A 19,781-nucleotide genomic window follows, 5' to 3' on the forward strand; every position below is an offset into this window, starting at 1 on the left:
AAAGAATACCTGATAGTAAAGGGACAGAATCCTCTGCTCTTACTGGAAATGGGCAGCAGGATATGACCAGGGAATAGGACAGCTAAAAATACCGACAAAAACAACAGCCTTCATTTAGCAGTAAATAGTATCTTTTACATTGGCATGTTACATTTTTAATGGTGTCTGCATTTTAATTTTCACAATTTGGGTAAAGAATCTCTTTAAGCAATAAAACTAATATCGTGTGAATCTGACAGAGCAGGGGACTATGATCCATATCCGGATACATCAGCAAACATCGTTTAGCTGGCCTGAACATTTAGACACAATATATATATATAGAAGATCTGTGTTCTTTTAACATTTAAGATACAATTTTTACAGAGATTTAAAAATTTCAACAGTTCAAACTTTCCTCAAAAGTGCCAGTTACAAATTAACATTTAATCATATTTTTCATTTTCCTTACCATTATTTCAAAAGAAGACAAAATGCATACCCATTGCTGTACTGTATGTGTTAAGAGTGAGTCATCAGTAGTAACAAAGAAAAGTAAAACTGCATTGACAGAGATATGGGGGCCAATATAGCTGCATTCCTCCCTAAAATACTGGCTGCTACATTGAGTCACTGAAAAACAGAACAGACATACAGGAAAGTCAAAAGTCCTCATCTGTTGGCTTGTTCACTAAACTGACTCCAAGTAGGCAAACATGAGAGCCAGTCAACTAGCATTCTCAAAAGATGAAATCATCAGTGGTAGACTGCATGACAGGTGTACTTTATAATAGCATTTTGGCAGGGATATCCCCCAAACAATACACTCACATTTCCAACAGATAAAAGGGGACATATTAGAACCGATTTTAGGCACTCCGTGAACACTGGAAGGTTCCGTAGCTCAATAATACTTTCTCTTCCAAAGTGCATATTAAGGTTGGCCATACACTTTTTTTTTTTTTTTCGATCAGCCAGCGGCAGGGAAAGCGCCACTGTCAGAATTCACTGATCAGTGGCTGCAGTTGCTGACCATCGAAACATTTTCTGACATCTCTTCAACAGAAGTTGATTGACTTATACATGGACTAAATTCAGGCAGCCCGTTGGTCCAGCCGGATTTCAATCAGCGTATGGACAGTTTAAGAAGGAGAATGCTAGATGGCTGCAGTACTGCATCGCAATGATTAAAAACTCTACATTCTTATGCAAATAAGTGCCAGGTAGCACAGAACTGTCACTTTAAAACTAATGTATGGTCGTTAGTAACCTCAATCCTTTGTGCTGCAAATAAAGAACATCCTGGAAAAAATTTGGGGTAAGGAAAAAGAAATGCAAAAAAAGCGGAAGAAATATAGAAGTATGTACAGCGTCACTGCACTTATCATTCTATGTTATCATAGCTACTGTCGGTGTTGAAGAAAAATGTAAATAATATATTAAGATGGATGTAATATAGATGACTGTGGCACTTAGACCCAACAGCAGTTTACACCCAGACCCACTCCACCAAATTCAAAAGATCTCTTTTGGGTCCCTTATAATAATAAAAGGGACAAGGCAGAAACTACAGCCACTGAGCTTCCCCACAAAAGTAACTGCCACTACTGTGCATATATCTCCAACCTGAACATGGGAGGAACGACAGCTCCTTAAGAGTGGAACTTCACTCTTCCAATCAACATTGATTATTTCTAATCCTTATACTGCTAGCATTAGTAAATAGATAGGAAAGTATATTATATTTACTTGTTTTAAACTTTTTCTTTTTACATCTCTTCAGTTATTTTCCTATTTTCTTGTCTAGATATACATCCCAGGAGTCTTCAGGAGAGGAGGCGGTGTTTTCTCAGCTAAGCACACTCTCCTGCCTGCATGCTTGAGCTAAGGGCAGATGGATTCCAGGAAGAAAATGCTACATGAATCATTTGCCCTTACTCAAAATCTCAAAATGGCCGCGACCAGAAATGCTAAGGGGGGGGGGGGGGGGGGGGGGTTTCAAAGTGATTTCTCAACAAAATTAAGCTTGGAGACATGGATGGATTGGGGGGGGGGGGGGGTTCGCTTTGAATACTTTAAATAAAATTTAACCTCTTGGCGCCGACAGCAAGCAAATATGCTTGAGGGGCTGCAAATTTGTGTGTAATTTTACAAAACAATGTGTGCCGAGAGCACGCTCCCGGTACAGTTACTGGCAAGCTAATGGAAAGCTCCCCATCGCTGTTTACAATTGGGAGCTTTCCAATCATGTGACAGTCAATCACATGATCATAAACCCCGCCCGGCATCTGAAACCCCTTAAAGGCCCTGGTAGTGTTTTTGGTTTGTGGTGCTCAGATGCAGTAAAGATCCCCTTTTAGCACAGCCCCCAATGCCAGCACTAATTCTACACTACAATACAGCCTCTCCCAACAATAAAGATGTCTGTGTTCATAATATTTACAATATTTAAAGACTGTTATGGACTTTTGCTCTTTAACTTTCTTATGCTCAAGTAGAGAATTAACTTTTGGGTAAATGTTTCTGCTCTAATGGAATCAAAGTGCCAAAGTGAAGACTGCCAATAATTGCAAAGCAGGGCTGCACCAAGCACACAGGAGTTAGAATAATTTAAATGTGATGTTCCATCATCAAACAGGATAAATATCATGCAACAAGCGCTTAAAACTAAATAGGAGCTTCATTGCACATAAATATACCAACATCTCCATATATATATTAGTTTAGATCAAAATTCCCTTTGAGTACATCTAGAGCCCAGTCTAGTGTTAAGTGAAGATTTAAGCATCCCGCGCTCTACAGCTGCAGTAATTAAGAGAATCCATCCAACACATATCCTGACAGATTACTACAGGTTAAGATGGGGTACACAGTATATGGCTATGCTTACCAACTACAGTACAGCCAACCATTTATGCATTGCAAGGAACAACAGTAACTTTAGAACTGTTGACACGGCATCACATTGCAGTTCTCTCAACACGTTTGTTTATAAATCAAATGCGGCCCTATGGCTTGAACTTGTTTCGACGCCAGGCCCCGTGCTTCTTGTTTCTACAAAAACAGACTCGAGGGCAGCTTCCTGATCTTCCAGCGTGGCTACGGATGAGACTGCGCTCAAGGGCGGGTTGTTGGGGAACGCTTGCTGTTCCTGTCTTTTCTCAGCCTCCCCGGCTTTGCGTCCTCTTCTTTTGCCAAGGATTTTGATGTAGTTGGCAGGAACAAATCCTGTAGTTTGCCCATCCAAGCTTCCAAGCAGCCAGCCTCTTATTTTAGGTTGGTGTTCTGAAAACAAACACAGGTTATAAAGGTCACATGCTTACCTAAGAACATTAGGTATTGAAGCAGATCCTTCTACTGGTTAGTGTAGGAAGAGAAAAAGAATCACTTTAAGGCCAGTTCACACCACATGCAGCCCAGTGCGTTTTTTTTTTCTGCATCAAAAACGCATGGAAAGTAGGGTATATGGCTTTCAATGGCTTAGTTCACACCAGTGCTTGCAGTTCCAGTTCCAGAAAAAAAAAATTAGAACAGGCTGCATTTTTCCTGCACTGGAACGCTGTAAAACGCATCAAAAACACACTGGAACGCACCAGAATGCACCTAAATGCACTGCAACACACTTATCCTTATTTAAGGTTAAGAAAAAAAAAGGAGGGGGGGAGCACTGGACTGCATCAAAAACGCACCAAAAACACGCATACAGAAAAGCACCTGGAATGCATCCGGACTGCGTTTCTATGGTGTGAACTGGCCCTTAAAGTCCCTTAAATGTACAAAGCATATCCTTCTATAGTGTGCATTTTTCTCAATTAACCCTTTCATGACTAAGCCTATTTTTGACATTTGGTGTTTACAAGTTAAAATCCGTATTTTTTTGCTAGAAAATTACTTAGAGCCCCCAAACATTATATGTATTTTTTTAGCAGAGAATCTAGAGAATAAAATGGTGATTGTTGCAATATTTTATATCACACGATATTTGTGCAGCTGTGTTTTAAACGCGACTTTTTGGGAAAAAGGACACTTTCATGAATTTAAAAAAACCAAACAGTAAAGTTAGCCAAATTTTTTTGTATAATATGAAAGATGATGTTACGCTGAGTAAATAGATACCAAACATGTCACGCTTTATAATTGCACACACTCGTGGAATGGTGACAAACTACGGTACCTAAAAATCTCCATAGGCGAAGCTTTAAAATTTTTTTACGGTTACCAGGTTAGAGTTACAGAGGTCTAGTGCTAGAATTATTGCTCTCACTCTGACGATCGCGGTGATACCTCACATGTGTGATCTGAACAGTGTTTACATATGCGGGCGCGACTTCCGTATGTGTTTTCTTTGCTGCGCAAGCTCGCGGGGACGGGGGCGCTTTAAAAACATTTTTTTTTCTTATTTAATTTTATTTATTTTTATATTAATAAATTGTGTTAAAAAAAAAAATGTGATCACTTTTATTGCTGTCACAAGGGATAGGTGGTGACAGGTACTCTTTATGGAGGGATCGGGGGTCTTTTGCACTTCAAAGTATTCAGATCGCCGTTTTCTGCGATTCTGAATACTGTATATTTTTTTAAAACCGGCGCCATTGGCAGCTGAGTAAACGGGAAGTGACGTCATGACGTCGCTTCCATGTTTACAATTAGGAGGCTGAAACGAAGTCGCTTATGGCTTCGTTCCACTGTGTCCCTGGCCGGAGGCGGCGGATTGGTGAACGGGAGGCCCGGTAAGAGCGGCGGGAGGGGGGGGGGGGGGGGGACGTCCCCTCCCGCTCCTCCGGTATAACAGCCAAGCTGATTTTAGCCGCATCGGTTGTTACACCTGGAAAGCCGATCGCCGTCTCTAAAAAACAGTACCAGGATGATGCCTGCAGCTGCGGGCATCATTCCAGTATAACCCCCGAAAGCTGAGTACACACATCTGCGTACACTCGGTGGGAAGGGGTTAAGAGCACTAAGTGTCACTTCTGCTGCCGCTTCATTCCTCTGCTATCTGCAGGAATCACTTCTGACAAGTTTTACTGACACCAAGAGAAAAAAGGGTGACAGTGGAGGAATCTCCAGCTGACTGAAAACCTCAGCTCTTTCCCCTGTGCTGTGTGAAGGGGGTGTGTCCCCTCCCTCCTATCAGCTCTTAGAGCCCTCCTCACTGAGCTCTGCAGAGTAACTTCACCTCTCAGCCCTATTTTGACAGCTCAGGAAAGCTTTATAAATTCCTGTCTTTGAATGGCATTTGAGAAGAGAGGACTGCAGATAAATGGGTACAACTTATGTTAGAGGATTTTTTTTTCACCTCTGTGTATCACCTGAGGCCAGTCACTTCACTGGGTACGTGTAAGGGTTTACAACCACAGTGAACCATTTAGCCCGTTAGCAGGGAGCGTAGATCAGCAGACACCTCTCCTTTCTGTCGTATGATAGAGATGATCACTGCCTGCCATCAAGAAGTCAGGAGCCAACAGGATACTTCCAGTCATGCAAGATGGAACAATAATCAGTAGACAAGGGGACCTGGAAATAGGAACCCTGTGACTCGGGGTGGGGAGGATGAATAATCCTAGAAAATAACACACATCCCTACACCAATTTTGAGAATGCGGTTTTGTAAATGTATTTAATTATTTTCATTAATGATTATGATCATTAATCACCCTCTGGTCCTCTTTTCTATTTGAGCAGCCCATACAAATATGGCAACCCCATGACACAGAATGTGAAAACATCTCCAGTCCATGCAAACTACCACCAGCGTCCATTACACTTTCCCTGCTACAACACAAATAAGAGGGAGAAGATGAAAAAAAGGAATTACCTTTGGGTGCCAGGTTTAGCATGTCACCAGCATGGAAAGAAAGCTCCTCATCTGAAGTAGCTGCAAAGTCATATTCTGCTCTTCCCACAACATGATCACCTTCCCCACTTGCCCAGTCCAAGTTTTCTAGTAAAGGCAAGAAATAAGAGTAACTAAGAGCACTTTCACAGTGGCTTAGGCAGCATCAAAGCCCATGCATTATGGTTGAGGGAACCCCTAAAACAAGCAAATCTCAACATAATTAAGTTTTGTGTGGACTTCACCTAATAAAAAAATAAAGTTACTGCTTCTTTAAAGTAAAAGTATAGTCAAATAGTAACTAAGCCTAAATTATACTCCCTCACCCCCATTCTAAGCCTATTCTAACTACCCTGTAAAGCAGGGGTTGGCAACCTGTCTATCACGGGTAGGTGACAGGTAGACCATGATCCTTCCTTGCCGACCCCTGGTACCTGGACAGGAGGGGCGATATTTATCGATATCTTGTATTTTCATCCTGCAGCGTGGACAGCTGCCTCTCCTCCTCTCCCTTCCACTGGCTTTCAGCTGCTGCAGGACGAACTGCAATTGATATCAGTAAATGCCGCCCCCACCACCCTTCCTGTCCTTGTTCCTCTTTTGGCTGCCAGCCCCCCGCGTGCTCTCCTGGTCCCCCCCCCCCCCACATCGCTGCTGGCTTCCCTCCTCTCCTGCTGGCTGTTGCAGGTACAACTGGGGGGGGGGGGGGGGTAATGGAAAGCAGGGAAGGGATCAGTAAACATGTACTTTACCAGCTTCTTACATAGTAGGTGAGGTTGAAAAAACACACAAGTCCAACCTATGTGTGTGATTATATGTCACTATTACATTGGATATCCCTGTATGTTGTGGTCGTTTAGGTGCTTATCTAATAGTTTTTTGAAACTATCGATGCTCCCAGCTGAGACCACCGCCTGTGGAAGGGAATTCCACATCCTTGCCGCTCTTACAATAAAGAACCCTCTACATAGTTTAAGGTTAAACCTCTTTTCTTCTAATTTAGTGAGTGGCCACGTGTCTTGTTAAACTCCCTTCCACGAAAAAGTTTTATCCCTATTGTGGGGTCACCAGTATGGTATTTGTATATTGAAATCATATCCCCTCTCAAGCGTCTCTTCTCCAGAGAGAATAAGTTCACTGCTCGCAACCTTTCCTCATAACTAATATCCTCCAGACCCTTTATTAGCTTAGTTGCCCTTCTTTGTACTCGCTCCATTTCCAGGACATCCTTTCCGAGGACTGGTGCCCAGTACTGGACAGCATACTCTAGGTGCGGCCGGACCAGAGTTTTGTAGAGCGGGAGAATTATTGTTTTATCTCTGGAGTTGATCCCCTTTTTAATGCATGCCAATATTCTGTTTGCATTGTTAGCAGCAGCAGCTTGGTATTGCATGCCATTGCTGAGCCTATCATCTACTAGGACCCCCAGGTCCTTTTCCACCCTAAATTTTTCTAAATTAAACCTCATTTGCCATGTAGTTGCCAACCCCATTAATTTGTTCAGATCTTTTTGCAAGGTTTCCACATCCTGCGGAGAAGTTATTGCCCTGCTTAGCTTAGTATTGTCCACAAATACAGAGATTGAACTGTTTAACCCATCCTGCAGGTCGTTTATGAACAAATTAAATAGGATTGGTCCCAGCACAGAACCCTGGGGGACCCCACTACCCACCTCTGACCATTCTGAGTACTCCCCATTTATCACCACCCTCTGAATTCACCCTTGTAGCCAGTTTTCAATCCATGTACTCACCCTATGGTCCATGCCAACGGACCTTATTTTGTACAGTAAACGTTTATGGGGAACTGTGTCAAATGCTTTTGCAAAATCCAGATACACCACGTCTCTGGGCCTTCCGTTATCTAGATGGCAACTCACCTCCCGATAAAAGGTTAATAGATTGGTTTGGCAAGAACGATTCTTCATGAATCCATGCCGATTACTGCTAAGGATACTGTTCTTGTTACTAAAATCTTGTATATAGTCCCTTATCATCCCCACCAAGAGCTTGCATACTACTGATGTTAGGCTAACTGGTCTGTAATTCCCAGGGATGTATTTTGGGCCCTTTTTAAATATTGGTGCTACACTGGCATCTTCCTTTTCTAAATGACCACAGTGAGCGATTGGTACCGATCGCTCACTGTGTTCATTCATAACTGAAGCATATTACTATACTTCAGTTTGTGAATAAACAGGAAGCTGCTCAGCACAGAGCTCTTAATCATTCACTGTCCAGAGGAGCTGAGGCTGCTGAGAAAGGAACTGGGGAATCTCTGTTCTCAGTCCCTTTCTCTGTCTGAAAAGTAAGACATCAGTGGTTTATTTAGACCCCTGATATTTCACCAGAGCCCCCTAATGGAGCTCCTAAAAAAAAAAAAAATAATAAATAATAAAAAAAAAAAAAAATACTGACACTGTCCACATGTCGTCCACTGCCCTACTAATACTATCCACACACTGTCCACATTTAGGGTAGGTATGTTTATATTCTTACAGTATTATTGGTTTATTATAGTTTTATTCAGGCTTTACTAGTTAAATGGAGCTAAAAAAATAAAAAAATTAAAAAAAAAAAAAAAAAAAAAAAGGAAGGGCACCGAACCCCAGTGATCTTTGATCGCTTTCATGTGGTTCAGGTTGATCTCCGCCTCTCAAGGCTGCCTACCCCTGCTACAAAGAAGTCTAAACTTACCTATGCTGAGGGTAATCCGATCTGGTAACATGATCGCTCCAGCAGCCAGCTTCAGTCAAGAGGAAAGATCGCCGACAACTGCTGCAAAGCCTGGGCGATAATGTCACCCATAGGCTTACTATGGGGAATCTGTTGTCAACTGTCCCTCCTCTACACTGAAGCCGGTGCTGGGACCAGATCATGTGATCGACCAGAGCAACCTCAGTAAGTATAGACTTTTTTTCCTTTACAGGGTAGTTAGAATAGGCTTAGAACGGTGTTGGGAGTAAGCTTAAGCTTAGTTAGTATTTGACTGTAATTCCATTTTAATGATAACCTAGCAAAAAGCGGAATTTTGACTTACCTGTAGTCCATATCTTATCTTGTACAGGACACAGCCAGAATATTCATACACCATGGGTTATAGCTGTGTACCTTCAGGTGTTTGGAAACTGGCAAAGCTTTAGAGGATACATCTTCCGTGTCCTCATTTTTGCAGCAAGCAATGCAGAGTAAACCAAATAAAAGGAAGAGAGGGTGTTCTGTACTGTACTCCAAGATATGGAATTTACAGACAAGTCCAAATTTCTTCTATCTTAAATCGTACAGTTCTAGACACAGGCAAAATATAAATTCACCATGGGACATCACCAAGCACTGAATAGGAAGGGTGAGCAGCAATAAGGCAAACAGAACAAGCCAACAGCCCCAACAATAAGGGACAAAAGCCTGAACACCTCAGAGAGCCTCTGTGAGAACCTTGTGGCCAAAAGCTGCATCAGCAGAAGACCGGGTGTCTACCTTGTAAGATTTTAAAAAGTTTGAATATAAAACCAGGCGGCCTTATAAAACTGGGCTACTGAGGCTTGGTGCTGAAATGTCCATGAAACACCAAGCGATCTGGTGGAAAGGGCACATAATCATGCAGGAGGATTTCTCTTTGAGACTGTAAGCTCTTGCAATCAGATTTCGTGCCCATCGTGCAATGATGGATTTTGAAGCAGGGTGTCCCTTGCGGGGACCAGAGAACTGATTGCAGAGGATATCTGTCAGTTTTAATAAAAGCAGTAGCTTTTAATCTAATGGCTCTGACTACATCCAAGCAATGTAAAGATATTGCATTTGGATGGGAAGAAGCAGGGTATAAGAATGAGAGGACAATGTGCTCAATGAGGAAAGGACTAAGAGATCAGAAACACAATCTGCGATAGCATCCACAAAGGCTACTTTGCAGAAAAGATCTTCTAGGGCAGTGGTTCCCAACCCCTGTCCTGAGGACCCACTAATAGGCCAGATTTTAAGTATTACCTTGGGGAGATGCAGACTAGAATACTGCAATCACTGAGCAGCAAATTATATCACCTGTGATGTATTTCAGTTATCTTGCAAACCTGGCCTGTTAGTGGGTCCGGAGGACAGGAGTTGAGAATCACTGATCTAGGGGGTTTTCTTCATAGGGTCAAAGGATGTCTTCTCCAGGTCAGAAAGAACCAAGGAAGCACAGGGTGCTGCATGAGGGGTTGAAGACAAGATAAACCCTGAAGGAAGGTTTTTACAAGGGCAAGGCCCTTAAAAATACGTAAGGTTAATATCTGGTCAAGACCTGATTCAAAGTTAGGATGCAAGCTACAGAGTAATCTCTTGGATTAAAGTGTCTGTGTTCACACAAGGTACATTTTTAAAAAAAATTTTCAGGTGCAATATTATATCTTCCTGGAAGAGGGTTTACAAAGCAAAGCAGGACTTGCAGACTCAGAAACCACTCTATCCCGTAAGACCTGGGTTTCAACAGCCATGCTTTAGAAGCCTGAGACTAAGAAGTAGGATGTAATAGAGGGTTTTTCGATAGCAGATCTGGCCTGCTGGAAAGAGGCCAGGGGGTCACCTGCTAGAAGTTTGGGTATGTCTGTGTACCAGGTTCTTCTGGGCTAGTTTCCTGCAATTAGAATCACAGTTTTCCTCTTTTGCTCTATTTTCTTCAGCAGACAAGGCAGTATTTGCATTGGAGGGAAGGTGTAAACCAGCCTGAACTCTAGGATGCTAGAGCAATAGGATTTTAGATTCTGGCAACAAATAGATTCTGTTGTAAAATCTGGAGGCTAGGATTCTTGATGTGATCACAATGTATAAAAGATAAAAATATGTATTGCTTTTAATCTTTTCTCTTCTGTTTTTAACATATTTGTACAATAAACGTTTTTGCATTTTATTTGTGATTTTGGTCTTATGGTGCCTTAAACGTCCCGTCCATAGTACACCTTCTCCTCTTCATCTCTTTCTGAGATGTAACATCATTTATTGGGCATATATGATCTGTCTGACATAACTTATTTGAGGCTAGGATATTCACATCGGGAATCCCCTATTTTCGGCATATCTGATTGAAAACATCCGAAGGGCCCATCCCCCTTGATCTAGGTGATGGCGGCTAAGATAATCCGCTTTCCAGTTGTCCACTCATGAAATGTGGATTACAAAGATCATTGGATAGTGAATTTCCAAGACAAGATGATTTTGTTTGCCCTCAAGGCAGCCACACTCCTGGTGCCCCCTGAATGGTTGATGCAGAAAACTGCCATGGCACTGTCTGACTGCACCTTATTGGATGGCCCTTCAGAAGGGGGATCCAGTGCTGCAGGGCTAACCTGACAGCTCTGAGCTACAAGAAGCTGATGGAAAGCTTAGCGTCTCTCAATGACTATGTTCCATGGACGCCAAACTGGAAGACTTGCATCTGTTATAATAATTTTCCAGGCACAGGGAAGGAAGAACTTCCCCACTGTTAGGTGGTGATCCACCAAGATAGGAAATTGCTTGGCTGGACAGAAGCATTGGCAAGTTGAGAGAAGGCGCCTACTTGTTCCAGGACAAGATTTTTTCTTGGAGAGTTCTTGAATGGAATTGGGTGAATGGTACTACTTTAAAGGAGGCTACCATTAGGCTTAGAACTCACATGGAGAATCTCAATGTGGAATGTGTCTTGGATCTCAAGTCTTGAGCATGTGCTCTAAAGAGAAAGCTTTCTTTTCTGGTAGAAAGACTTCTGGTTGGGATGTGTCGAGAACCAGACCCAAACTATTCCAGGCAAAGGGAAGGCTGGAGAGCAGATTTGTTAAAACAGATCACCCAGCTGAAGACCTGGAGCATCTGAATTGTCTTGTGAAATTTCCTGATAGCAGCAAAGGAGATGTGTCCTTCAGAAGAAAGATGTCTAGATACCTTGAGTTCCGAGCAGGACAAGACAAGCAAGAGCGCTAGGTCCTTTGTCAATATTCTGGGACCAGAGGAAAGGCCAAAAAGTGCAACAAACTGGAAGTGGTTGTCCGCCAACGCAAAGCGCAGAAAGCGCTAATAAGGTGGGTAAATGGAAACACGTAGATAGGCATCTTGGATGTAAACAGATGCAAGGTATTCCCTTGGTTTCAGTGAGGCAATTGCTGACCTTGCGTATTCCATGCAAACTTTGGGAATTTTAAGGAATTTGTTGAGGGATTTTAAAACCAAATAGGATGAATATCCCTGTTGGGCTTTGGTATGGTGAACGGATCTGGTTGGAATCCGCTGAACTTGTCTTTTGGTGGTACTGGACCAACAACTCCCTGGCATAAGAGGTGGTTATGGGCAATCCTAATTGTCCGTGGGCAGTTTTTTGTTGATTTAAGCAAGCGGTGAGGTGGTACAGTTTTGTACTCTATTTCGTACCCTTTTTAAACCACTGATGGTATGCATACCCCCAAAAAGGGGTCTTTAAGGATTGGGTTCCAAAGTTATGGACTACAGGCTTGGACCTGTATAGCACCCTGTGGCTAACTCGTCACGTTGCACTTAGTGCCAAGGTGAGCACCCAAACAGAATCCAGTGCCCGAGGCAACATTTCAGGCTGTCCCTACAGCGTTGAGTCCAGGTGAGGCTCCTGAAGTTTTACCAAGGTTGAACTGATCCAGATACACTGCTTCCATGCTGCCATTAGAAGACAGTGAGGGTTTGTTTGAAGAATCAGAAGGTAAAATAATAAACAAGGTAAGCTAGGGGTGAGTTTCTCCATGAAGGAGAAAAGATTCATCGCCTTCAGATGCTAGCACAAAACTGAGGACTCAAAGTTGGGCAGGGTTAAAGGGATAGAGCCAGTGTCCAATCACCTGAAGGTACACGCCTATAACTTACGGTGTACGAATCTAAAAGTAAAAGAGCGCAACATAAAAGTAGGTTTACGATTTTGTGTTGGGCTGCATTCACAGCTGTCGTGTGGACATCCCTGCTGTAAACTATAAGTTTACATGGCAAGTATAAATAGCTGGTAGAGGGGCAAAGACCTGGCAGTACTGAGGGCAGTAAAGGGGTAGGTGGGTTGCAGAGGATCAGTAGGAAATTTCAGAGGGATTGCAGTTGCCCCAATGTCATGTGATTACATGCTGCCGTAGAGTGCAGCAACCTGTTCCAGTCTGCTGAAAAAGAACACTGCAATGACTGGAAAATTCTCACTGCATATATCCCTCACATCTGCCATGTATATGAAGACATAAAAGTGGTTCTAAAGGCAGAAGGTTTTTTTATCTCAATGCATTCTATACATTAAGATAAAAAACTTTAAGTGTGCAGCAGCTCCCCCTCGGCCCCTCTAATATTTACCTGAGCCCCATCTTGATCCAGCAATGTTGCACGAGAGACTCAGCTGTCTGGCAGTCTTCCTCCTGATTGGCTGAAACATACAGCGGGTGCCTTTGGCTCCCGCTGCTGTCAAAGTCAATGAGCCAATAAGAGATAGACGGGGTGGGGCTGAGCCGTGGCTCTGTCTCTGAATGGACACACAGGGCAGCGGCTCCTCCTGGGGGCACTCGGCAGGGGCCAGGAGCACCGGCGAGTGACCTAAGAAGAGGATCTGGGCTGCTCTGTGCAAAACCAACTGCACAGAGGAGGTAAGTATAACTGTTATTTTTAAGCAAAGAAAAAAAAAAAAAAACATAACAAGACTTTAGTGTCAAAAGTGCAAGTAGCAGCTCATATTTGTGTAGACAATGGTTATGGAACAGTAAGTATTTTGTACTTTCCACCCTGATACCCAATGTTCCCCTGGAAGGGCAGAGCAAACACACTCCCGATTCACTTCCTCGGTTTTGATTTAAATTAACGATGGCATAGGATACATTTTCATGTTATTTTCCCTATACAGTATTCTGGAAAGATCAACTTTTACTACCCTTCATGAAATGTATAAAAAGTTATACAGGAGTATTAAACATTGTACTCTATAACTGCTCATTTCCCATTTACCTTCAGTACTTTCTTCATTGCCCGAAGACAGCAATTTCCAGATGAGGTAGGGGCCACCGAGGATGACAGCAAAGAATAAGAAAATTGGCCACGATTTGGTCGAGTTGGTGGCATCATTCTCTGAGCCAAGGCGAGCCACAGTACCTTCACTCTCAGTCCACAAATCCTCATTCTCCGAACCTCTCCGTAGACCTAGAAGTCTCTGCAAACGTCGGTACAGGAACCCAATTGTTCTGACCAGTGCAAATGCAGAAAACACTTTAGTAAAATGAACCTTTAGCCGGGAAAAGTGGTTTGCCACATCTAGAACTGCTCTGAAGCTATTATAAACAGCTGAGAAAGTAGCATCCATCATCATGCTGACTGAAGCAAAGGCTTGAACAATGCTCTCGATGGACTGGAAAGCTCCGCGGCTGCTTTCTTCAGCTTGACGGACAAATCTGCTGGGAGTCGCATCATCTGTCTGGAATCGGTTATAACCAAGCGCATTGCCGTAGCCATAGTTGTATGGGCTGTAGCCACCATACAACGAACTACCATATGAGCCATAAGAGCCAAAACTAGGTGAGAAAGAACTGTATGCAGGTCGGTAGGCATTCAGTGAACTTGTTCTGGTTTGCTGAGAAGGTCTGGGTAGTACAGGTGGGGGAACCCTGGTAAGAGCTGGCTGTCCTGGTCTGGTAATAGTGGTCCTCAAGTCAGCTGACCTAAAAAACAACACAAAACACAACTTGACAACAAAATAGACAAAGTTCTCACAAATATATTGTCTGTTTATGCATTTCCCCGGAAACATACAAGCAGATTTAGGCCTCGTTCATATTTGCAGTTATGAGTGGGGCTGCATTTTTACCCCTCCCCCCTTAGGCATCAAGATCCGTGGATGGGAGTGTACACATGCCACAGTTGCGATGCTTTGCAAAAATTATGCGTGCCAACAATTATCCCCCCTTTAATGGGTCGCATTTAGCGAACAGTACTGCCTGCTGAATACAACAACACCTTAAAGTGTTTGTTAACCCAAAAAATAAATATGTAGATTCTGGTCCCTTAAAGCAGATTATACAGCACAGCGCTTGTGCTGTGTAATCTGCCCCCTCTAAACTGTGAAAAAAAAACCCCTAAACCTACCACTTCCCGTATTGCCCTCTCTAAACAGACCACGATAACCAGGGCTGCACCTCCCTGATCACCGTGGTCAAAGTGCCTCCCTCCGTGATAGGCTGCCTGCTCCGCTCTCCTCTCCCCCCCTCCCTTCCTGCCTGTCATCCCACTCTGTGTGATTCTGTCTCAGGCTCGACCCCCCCCCCCGCCGCTATTCTTGTGAACTAGATTTCCAAAATTTTCACTGCCAGCCTCTCTATTAGAGGCTGGCATAGCACACTATATCATTTGTTTTAAAAAACGAGCGCTGTAAAAATCTAATATGAGCTGTCTTCAGGCCGGTTACGTGGCGCTTTACAGCTACGATACGCAGCTTCTGCGGAGGAGTCGAGCGGCCACGTGATCTCCCCGGCTGACGTCTGAGGAAGATCACGGCCCGGAGCTGGAAAGTGGCCACGAGTGATGTGACCGGCCTGAAGACCGCTCAAATTAGGTATTTACAGCGCTTGTTTTTGAAAACAAATGACATAGTATGCTATGCCAGCCTCTTATAGAGGGGCTGGCATAGACTTGTATAGATGGATTAACAACCACTTTAAAGTAGAATTTTAGGCCAAAAATAAATCCTCGTCTCTTCTGCATTAAATTTACTTACCTGGCTGCCGGCCTACCAGCCCTTGTACAGTGAGCCGTGCACATGCAGCTCACTGTACAAATTTGGCAATGCTGAATCTAATCTCCTGTGCATGCGTGGAAGTGACATCATCCCTGCCCAGCCAATGAAAGCCTGCGGCGATTGAGACTCGGAAGCCAGCCACCCGAAGAGGTCAGCAGCCGTACGGGGAGCTCCAGGATGCCACATCGCTGGAGCTGAGGTGAGTATAGTTCCGCTTTAACCACCCCACAACTGTGTGCAATGCAATGCACACAGTTGTGGCATGCTGGTGTGGGTATTTAGGGGTTAAAACAAGTGCAAAGGAGGCGACATAACCGCCTGTCAAACACCCTCTGAAAAGCGATTCATCACAGGTCACTCTTCAAAGGGCGATGCCAGGTTAAACAAGTCCTAAAGAATAACCAGATAATTGGCAAACAATTATAAAGATAACTACTTGCTGTTAGGCTTGATATCACATAAAGAAAGATTTCTTTTACCTCCCTACTGGTTATTGTAGTAAAATGACTAATAGGGGGGAGTAGTTGTTCTGAGCGAACGTTTAAAAACATCCTAGTGTTTACTGTTGGTTCACGCACAATCCCTTTAAACCCTACAAACTGACATTAGGCAATGGAAATCATAGGCAAAAGACACAGATGATCAGAGCCCACGTGGTACCTTGTGATCATTGGGATGGCTAATCCCAGTGATCACAGTGTTTACATTGGAAAGCCTACCCCTTCACAATGGAGAAAGTGAAAATTTGCAAACTAATCCAGGAAGAGTGAGGTGGTTAAAGGGAAAAGCTAAAATATAAGCTGCAATAACTTTAGTGGGACAGCTAATGGCTGTGCGAGTTCTGAGCTTTTATCTGAAATCAGAATGATAAGACAGCCTGTCCTTACAGTCAGTGCTGGAAAAGATAAGAGAATTTAATAAGTAACTATGGCAGAATCTCATGAATTGCCATTCCATCTCAGCATGACCGATATTATGTTTAAACTTCACTCTGCAATGAAGTGTACATGCAGCTAAAACTTTGTTTTGATTAGAGTATGGAAAGGTTTAACTCCTATCAGGTTATTTCTTGATGTCTGTGTCCTGCTGAGATTTTCCTTCACTTCCTGTCTTGGAGACACAACAGGAAGTGGAAGAAATTCTACCCAGGTGAGGATAACTGCTATCTATGACAGTTGTCACCATAACATCTGTATCTAGTGGAAGATTTACCCTCATAACAGTTCTTTACGGATTTCCCTTACTTTCTGTTTCAGAGACAATGGTCATCAGGACAAAGCGGGAGTAATCTCCGCAGCAGGAACACAAAACAAAAATGGGGTTAAAACATGTATCGCATCACTTCCTCACCGCTTGTCAGTAGCCTCTGGAGCGCGATCTGAATGACATTCGGCCTTCAGAGGCAAGGGCAATTTAGTTGCATGTCTTAGGCCTGGTTCACCCCTATGCAGGTTGCGGTTGATGCTTTTTCACTGCGCGTTTTCAATGCTATTCTGGAAATTTTATAGATAGGCAACTCCTATCCTTATATTGATTAGTGGTTCCAAATAATAACTACTGCAGTAGGGAACGGACACAAAAGATACGCTCCACATCTTTTCAAAAAACTGTTCTGTTTCTTTGGTGTAATTGAAGGTTTTTATACACATGATTACGTAGGCATCACATTAAGATTAGAATTGTACTTTTATGGTAACAAGGGGCATTACATAGGCAGGTCATTCTAATCAGGACTTGAAAGAATTTAAACATGTAATGAAAACATTATTGCCTTGTGTAATACACAGGGAAAGCATTCATTTTGGGAGGTGTCTGTTGTCTTGCAGGACAAACCAGCAGAAATGCATCAAAAACGCAAGCAGTGTGTTTTTGATGCATCTCTATTGAAGTCTATGGAACCAAACACGCAACCTGCTGCGGGCAAAAAAAGTCCTTGACCCTTTCCAAAAAACGCACCAGTGGAAAATGCACAGATGTTAACGTGACCTATAGGAAACCATATTAAATCAACTGTAGTGCGTTTTTGCAAAACTGAAAACGCGCTGAAAAATGTATAGTTGCGAACCAGGCCTAAATCTACTCTTACGTTGTTGTGTTTTTGGAAGCGGTAGTAAAGCTTCTTTATATATATATATATATATATATATATATATATATATATATATATATATATATATATATATATATATATAAAAATCCCCCCCCAGGTAATATAATGTGCTAGTATGAGTGACATCATTGGAGCTTATTATGCCTTTGCCTTATAGGGTTTTTTTTATTTTTAGGTTTACAACCACTTTAAATGTCATGTGCGTGTAAAGGCAGGCATCCCAATACAATATAGTGTTATATATTTACATACACACACGTGTTTTTTTTTTTTTTTTTAAGATGAAACCCTAGAGAATAAAATGGCAATCGTTGCACTTTTTTATGTCACACAGTATTTTCGCAGCAGTTTTTCAAATGCATTTTTTGGGGAAAAAAATAGACTTTAATGAATCTTAAAGGAAATACGCAATATATAACCCAATTTTTGGGAACATATAAAACAAGGGTCTTCAAACTATGGCCCTTCAATTGTTCAAGAACTACAATTCCCATCATGCCTTGCCATGTCTGTGAATGTCAGAGTTTTATAATTCCTCATGGGATGTGTAGTTCTGCAACAGCTGGAGGGCCGTAGTTTGAGGAACCCTGATACAAAAGATATTATGCCGAGTAAAGAGATACCCAACACGCTTTAAAATTGCACACGCTTGTAAAATTGTGACAAACTCAGGCAATGCTTTAAAAACGATTACAGGTTACCAGTTTAGAGTTACAGAGGAGGTCTTGTGCTAGAATTATTGCTTTCACTATAACATTTGGGGCAATACCTCACATGTGTGGTGTGAACACCGTTTACATGTGTGTGTACAACCTACGTATGTGTTCGCTTCTGCAAGCGAGCACAGAGGGATGGGGATGCTTTAACAAAAAGTTTTTGTTTTTTTTTTGTTTTTTACACTGTTCCTTTCATTTTTTTTTTTTTTTTGTGATCACTTTTTTCCCTATCACAAGAAATGTAAACATCCCTTGTGATAAAAATAAGGGATGCCAGATTGTAAGCTCTAACTAGAAGGGCCCTCTGATTCCTCCTGTATTGAATTGTATCTGTACTGTCTGCCCTCATATTGTAAAGTACTGCCCAAACTGTTGGGGCTATATTATTATACAGGATTTATATAGCAGCAACAGTTTGCGCAGCGCTTTATATATAAATCCTTTATAATAATAATAATAATGATGATAGGTCTTCTTTATCGAGACATCCCCAAATCTTTCCTCTACCCTGGAAAGAATCAGATGGAAAAAAAGAAACCCATTAATCTTATGCTTTCAAACAAAAAAAATGTTTACATCCGCCCTAGACCAGAAGTGACGCCATGACTTGCTCTGGTCCTCCAAGATCATAGAGGTGATCAGAGACGATCTGGTCTTTCCTCACCTCTGTGGCAAGCCACGTGAACCACCGGATCATTTCCAGGGCTCCCCGATGAGAACAGTAAACACAAGAAATACCGGCAAGGAGGGGGAGACACCCATCCCTCTACTTCTAAAAGCGATCCCGTGGATAATCAGCCGCTCGGATCGCTTTTATGAGAAAGAGTCGCCAGCTGAAAAAAAATAAATACCAGGGTTATGACTAAATTAGCCATATCCCTGGTAAACCACTTCAAAACTGCAACCGTATACATATGTATTGCACTAAACAGGTGTCATGATTCACTAGAGCTGCACAATTAATATATATATATATATATATATATATATATATATATATATATATATATATACACACACACATGGACTTCCCTGTGGCCTGTACAGTGCTCAAGCTCCATACACAACCTATGGTGACAGGTGTACACTACCCCCGTCTCTGCTCTTTGGACTTCACCCCCCAGTATGGCCTCTTCCTCCTCACAACCCCCCCCCCCCCCCCAGAAGCCCACACACTCACTGGAAAGAGCTGGCTGGGAGGCCCCCCAGGACCCTCCGGGTCTCCCACGGTTTAGGAGGAGCAGGCTGAGCCGCCATCCCGCTCTACCGCAAAGCCATACACAGGCCCGGCCAATCGACAGCCGACAACCTCTTCAGAACTATCCCGAGGCTCCCCGATCACTTCACTCACTGCCTTGCCATCCACAGGCATTACTAGTCAACCTCTGACATTCGCTAGCGTCAGACCAGACCAATC

The 19,781-nt window shown here is 42.8% G+C and overlaps 1 protein-coding gene across 1 annotated transcript; it reads right to left on the reverse strand.

Moving 5' to 3' along the window:
- Positions 1–2,039: 2,039 nt before the first annotated feature.
- PEX13 (peroxisomal biogenesis factor 13) lies at positions 2,040–19,734 on the reverse strand. Its single transcript, XM_073628102.1, has 4 exons — positions 19,545–19,734; positions 13,759–14,465; positions 5,795–5,920; positions 2,040–3,264 (listed from the first exon to the last, which is right to left on the reverse strand). Exons 1-4 carry the CDS (start codon positions 19,619–19,621, stop codon positions 2,969–2,971), a joined length of 1,206 nt encoding a protein of 401 aa, XP_073484203.1. The 5' UTR covers positions 19,622–19,734; the 3' UTR covers positions 2,040–2,968.
- Between the last annotated feature and the right edge of the window lie 47 nt (positions 19,735–19,781).

Source organism: Aquarana catesbeiana, linkage group LG04, assembly GCF_042186555.1.
Source record: "Aquarana catesbeiana isolate 2022-GZ linkage group LG04, ASM4218655v1, whole genome shotgun sequence".
Taxonomy (NCBI): Eukaryota; Metazoa; Chordata; class Amphibia; order Anura; family Ranidae; genus Aquarana; species Aquarana catesbeiana.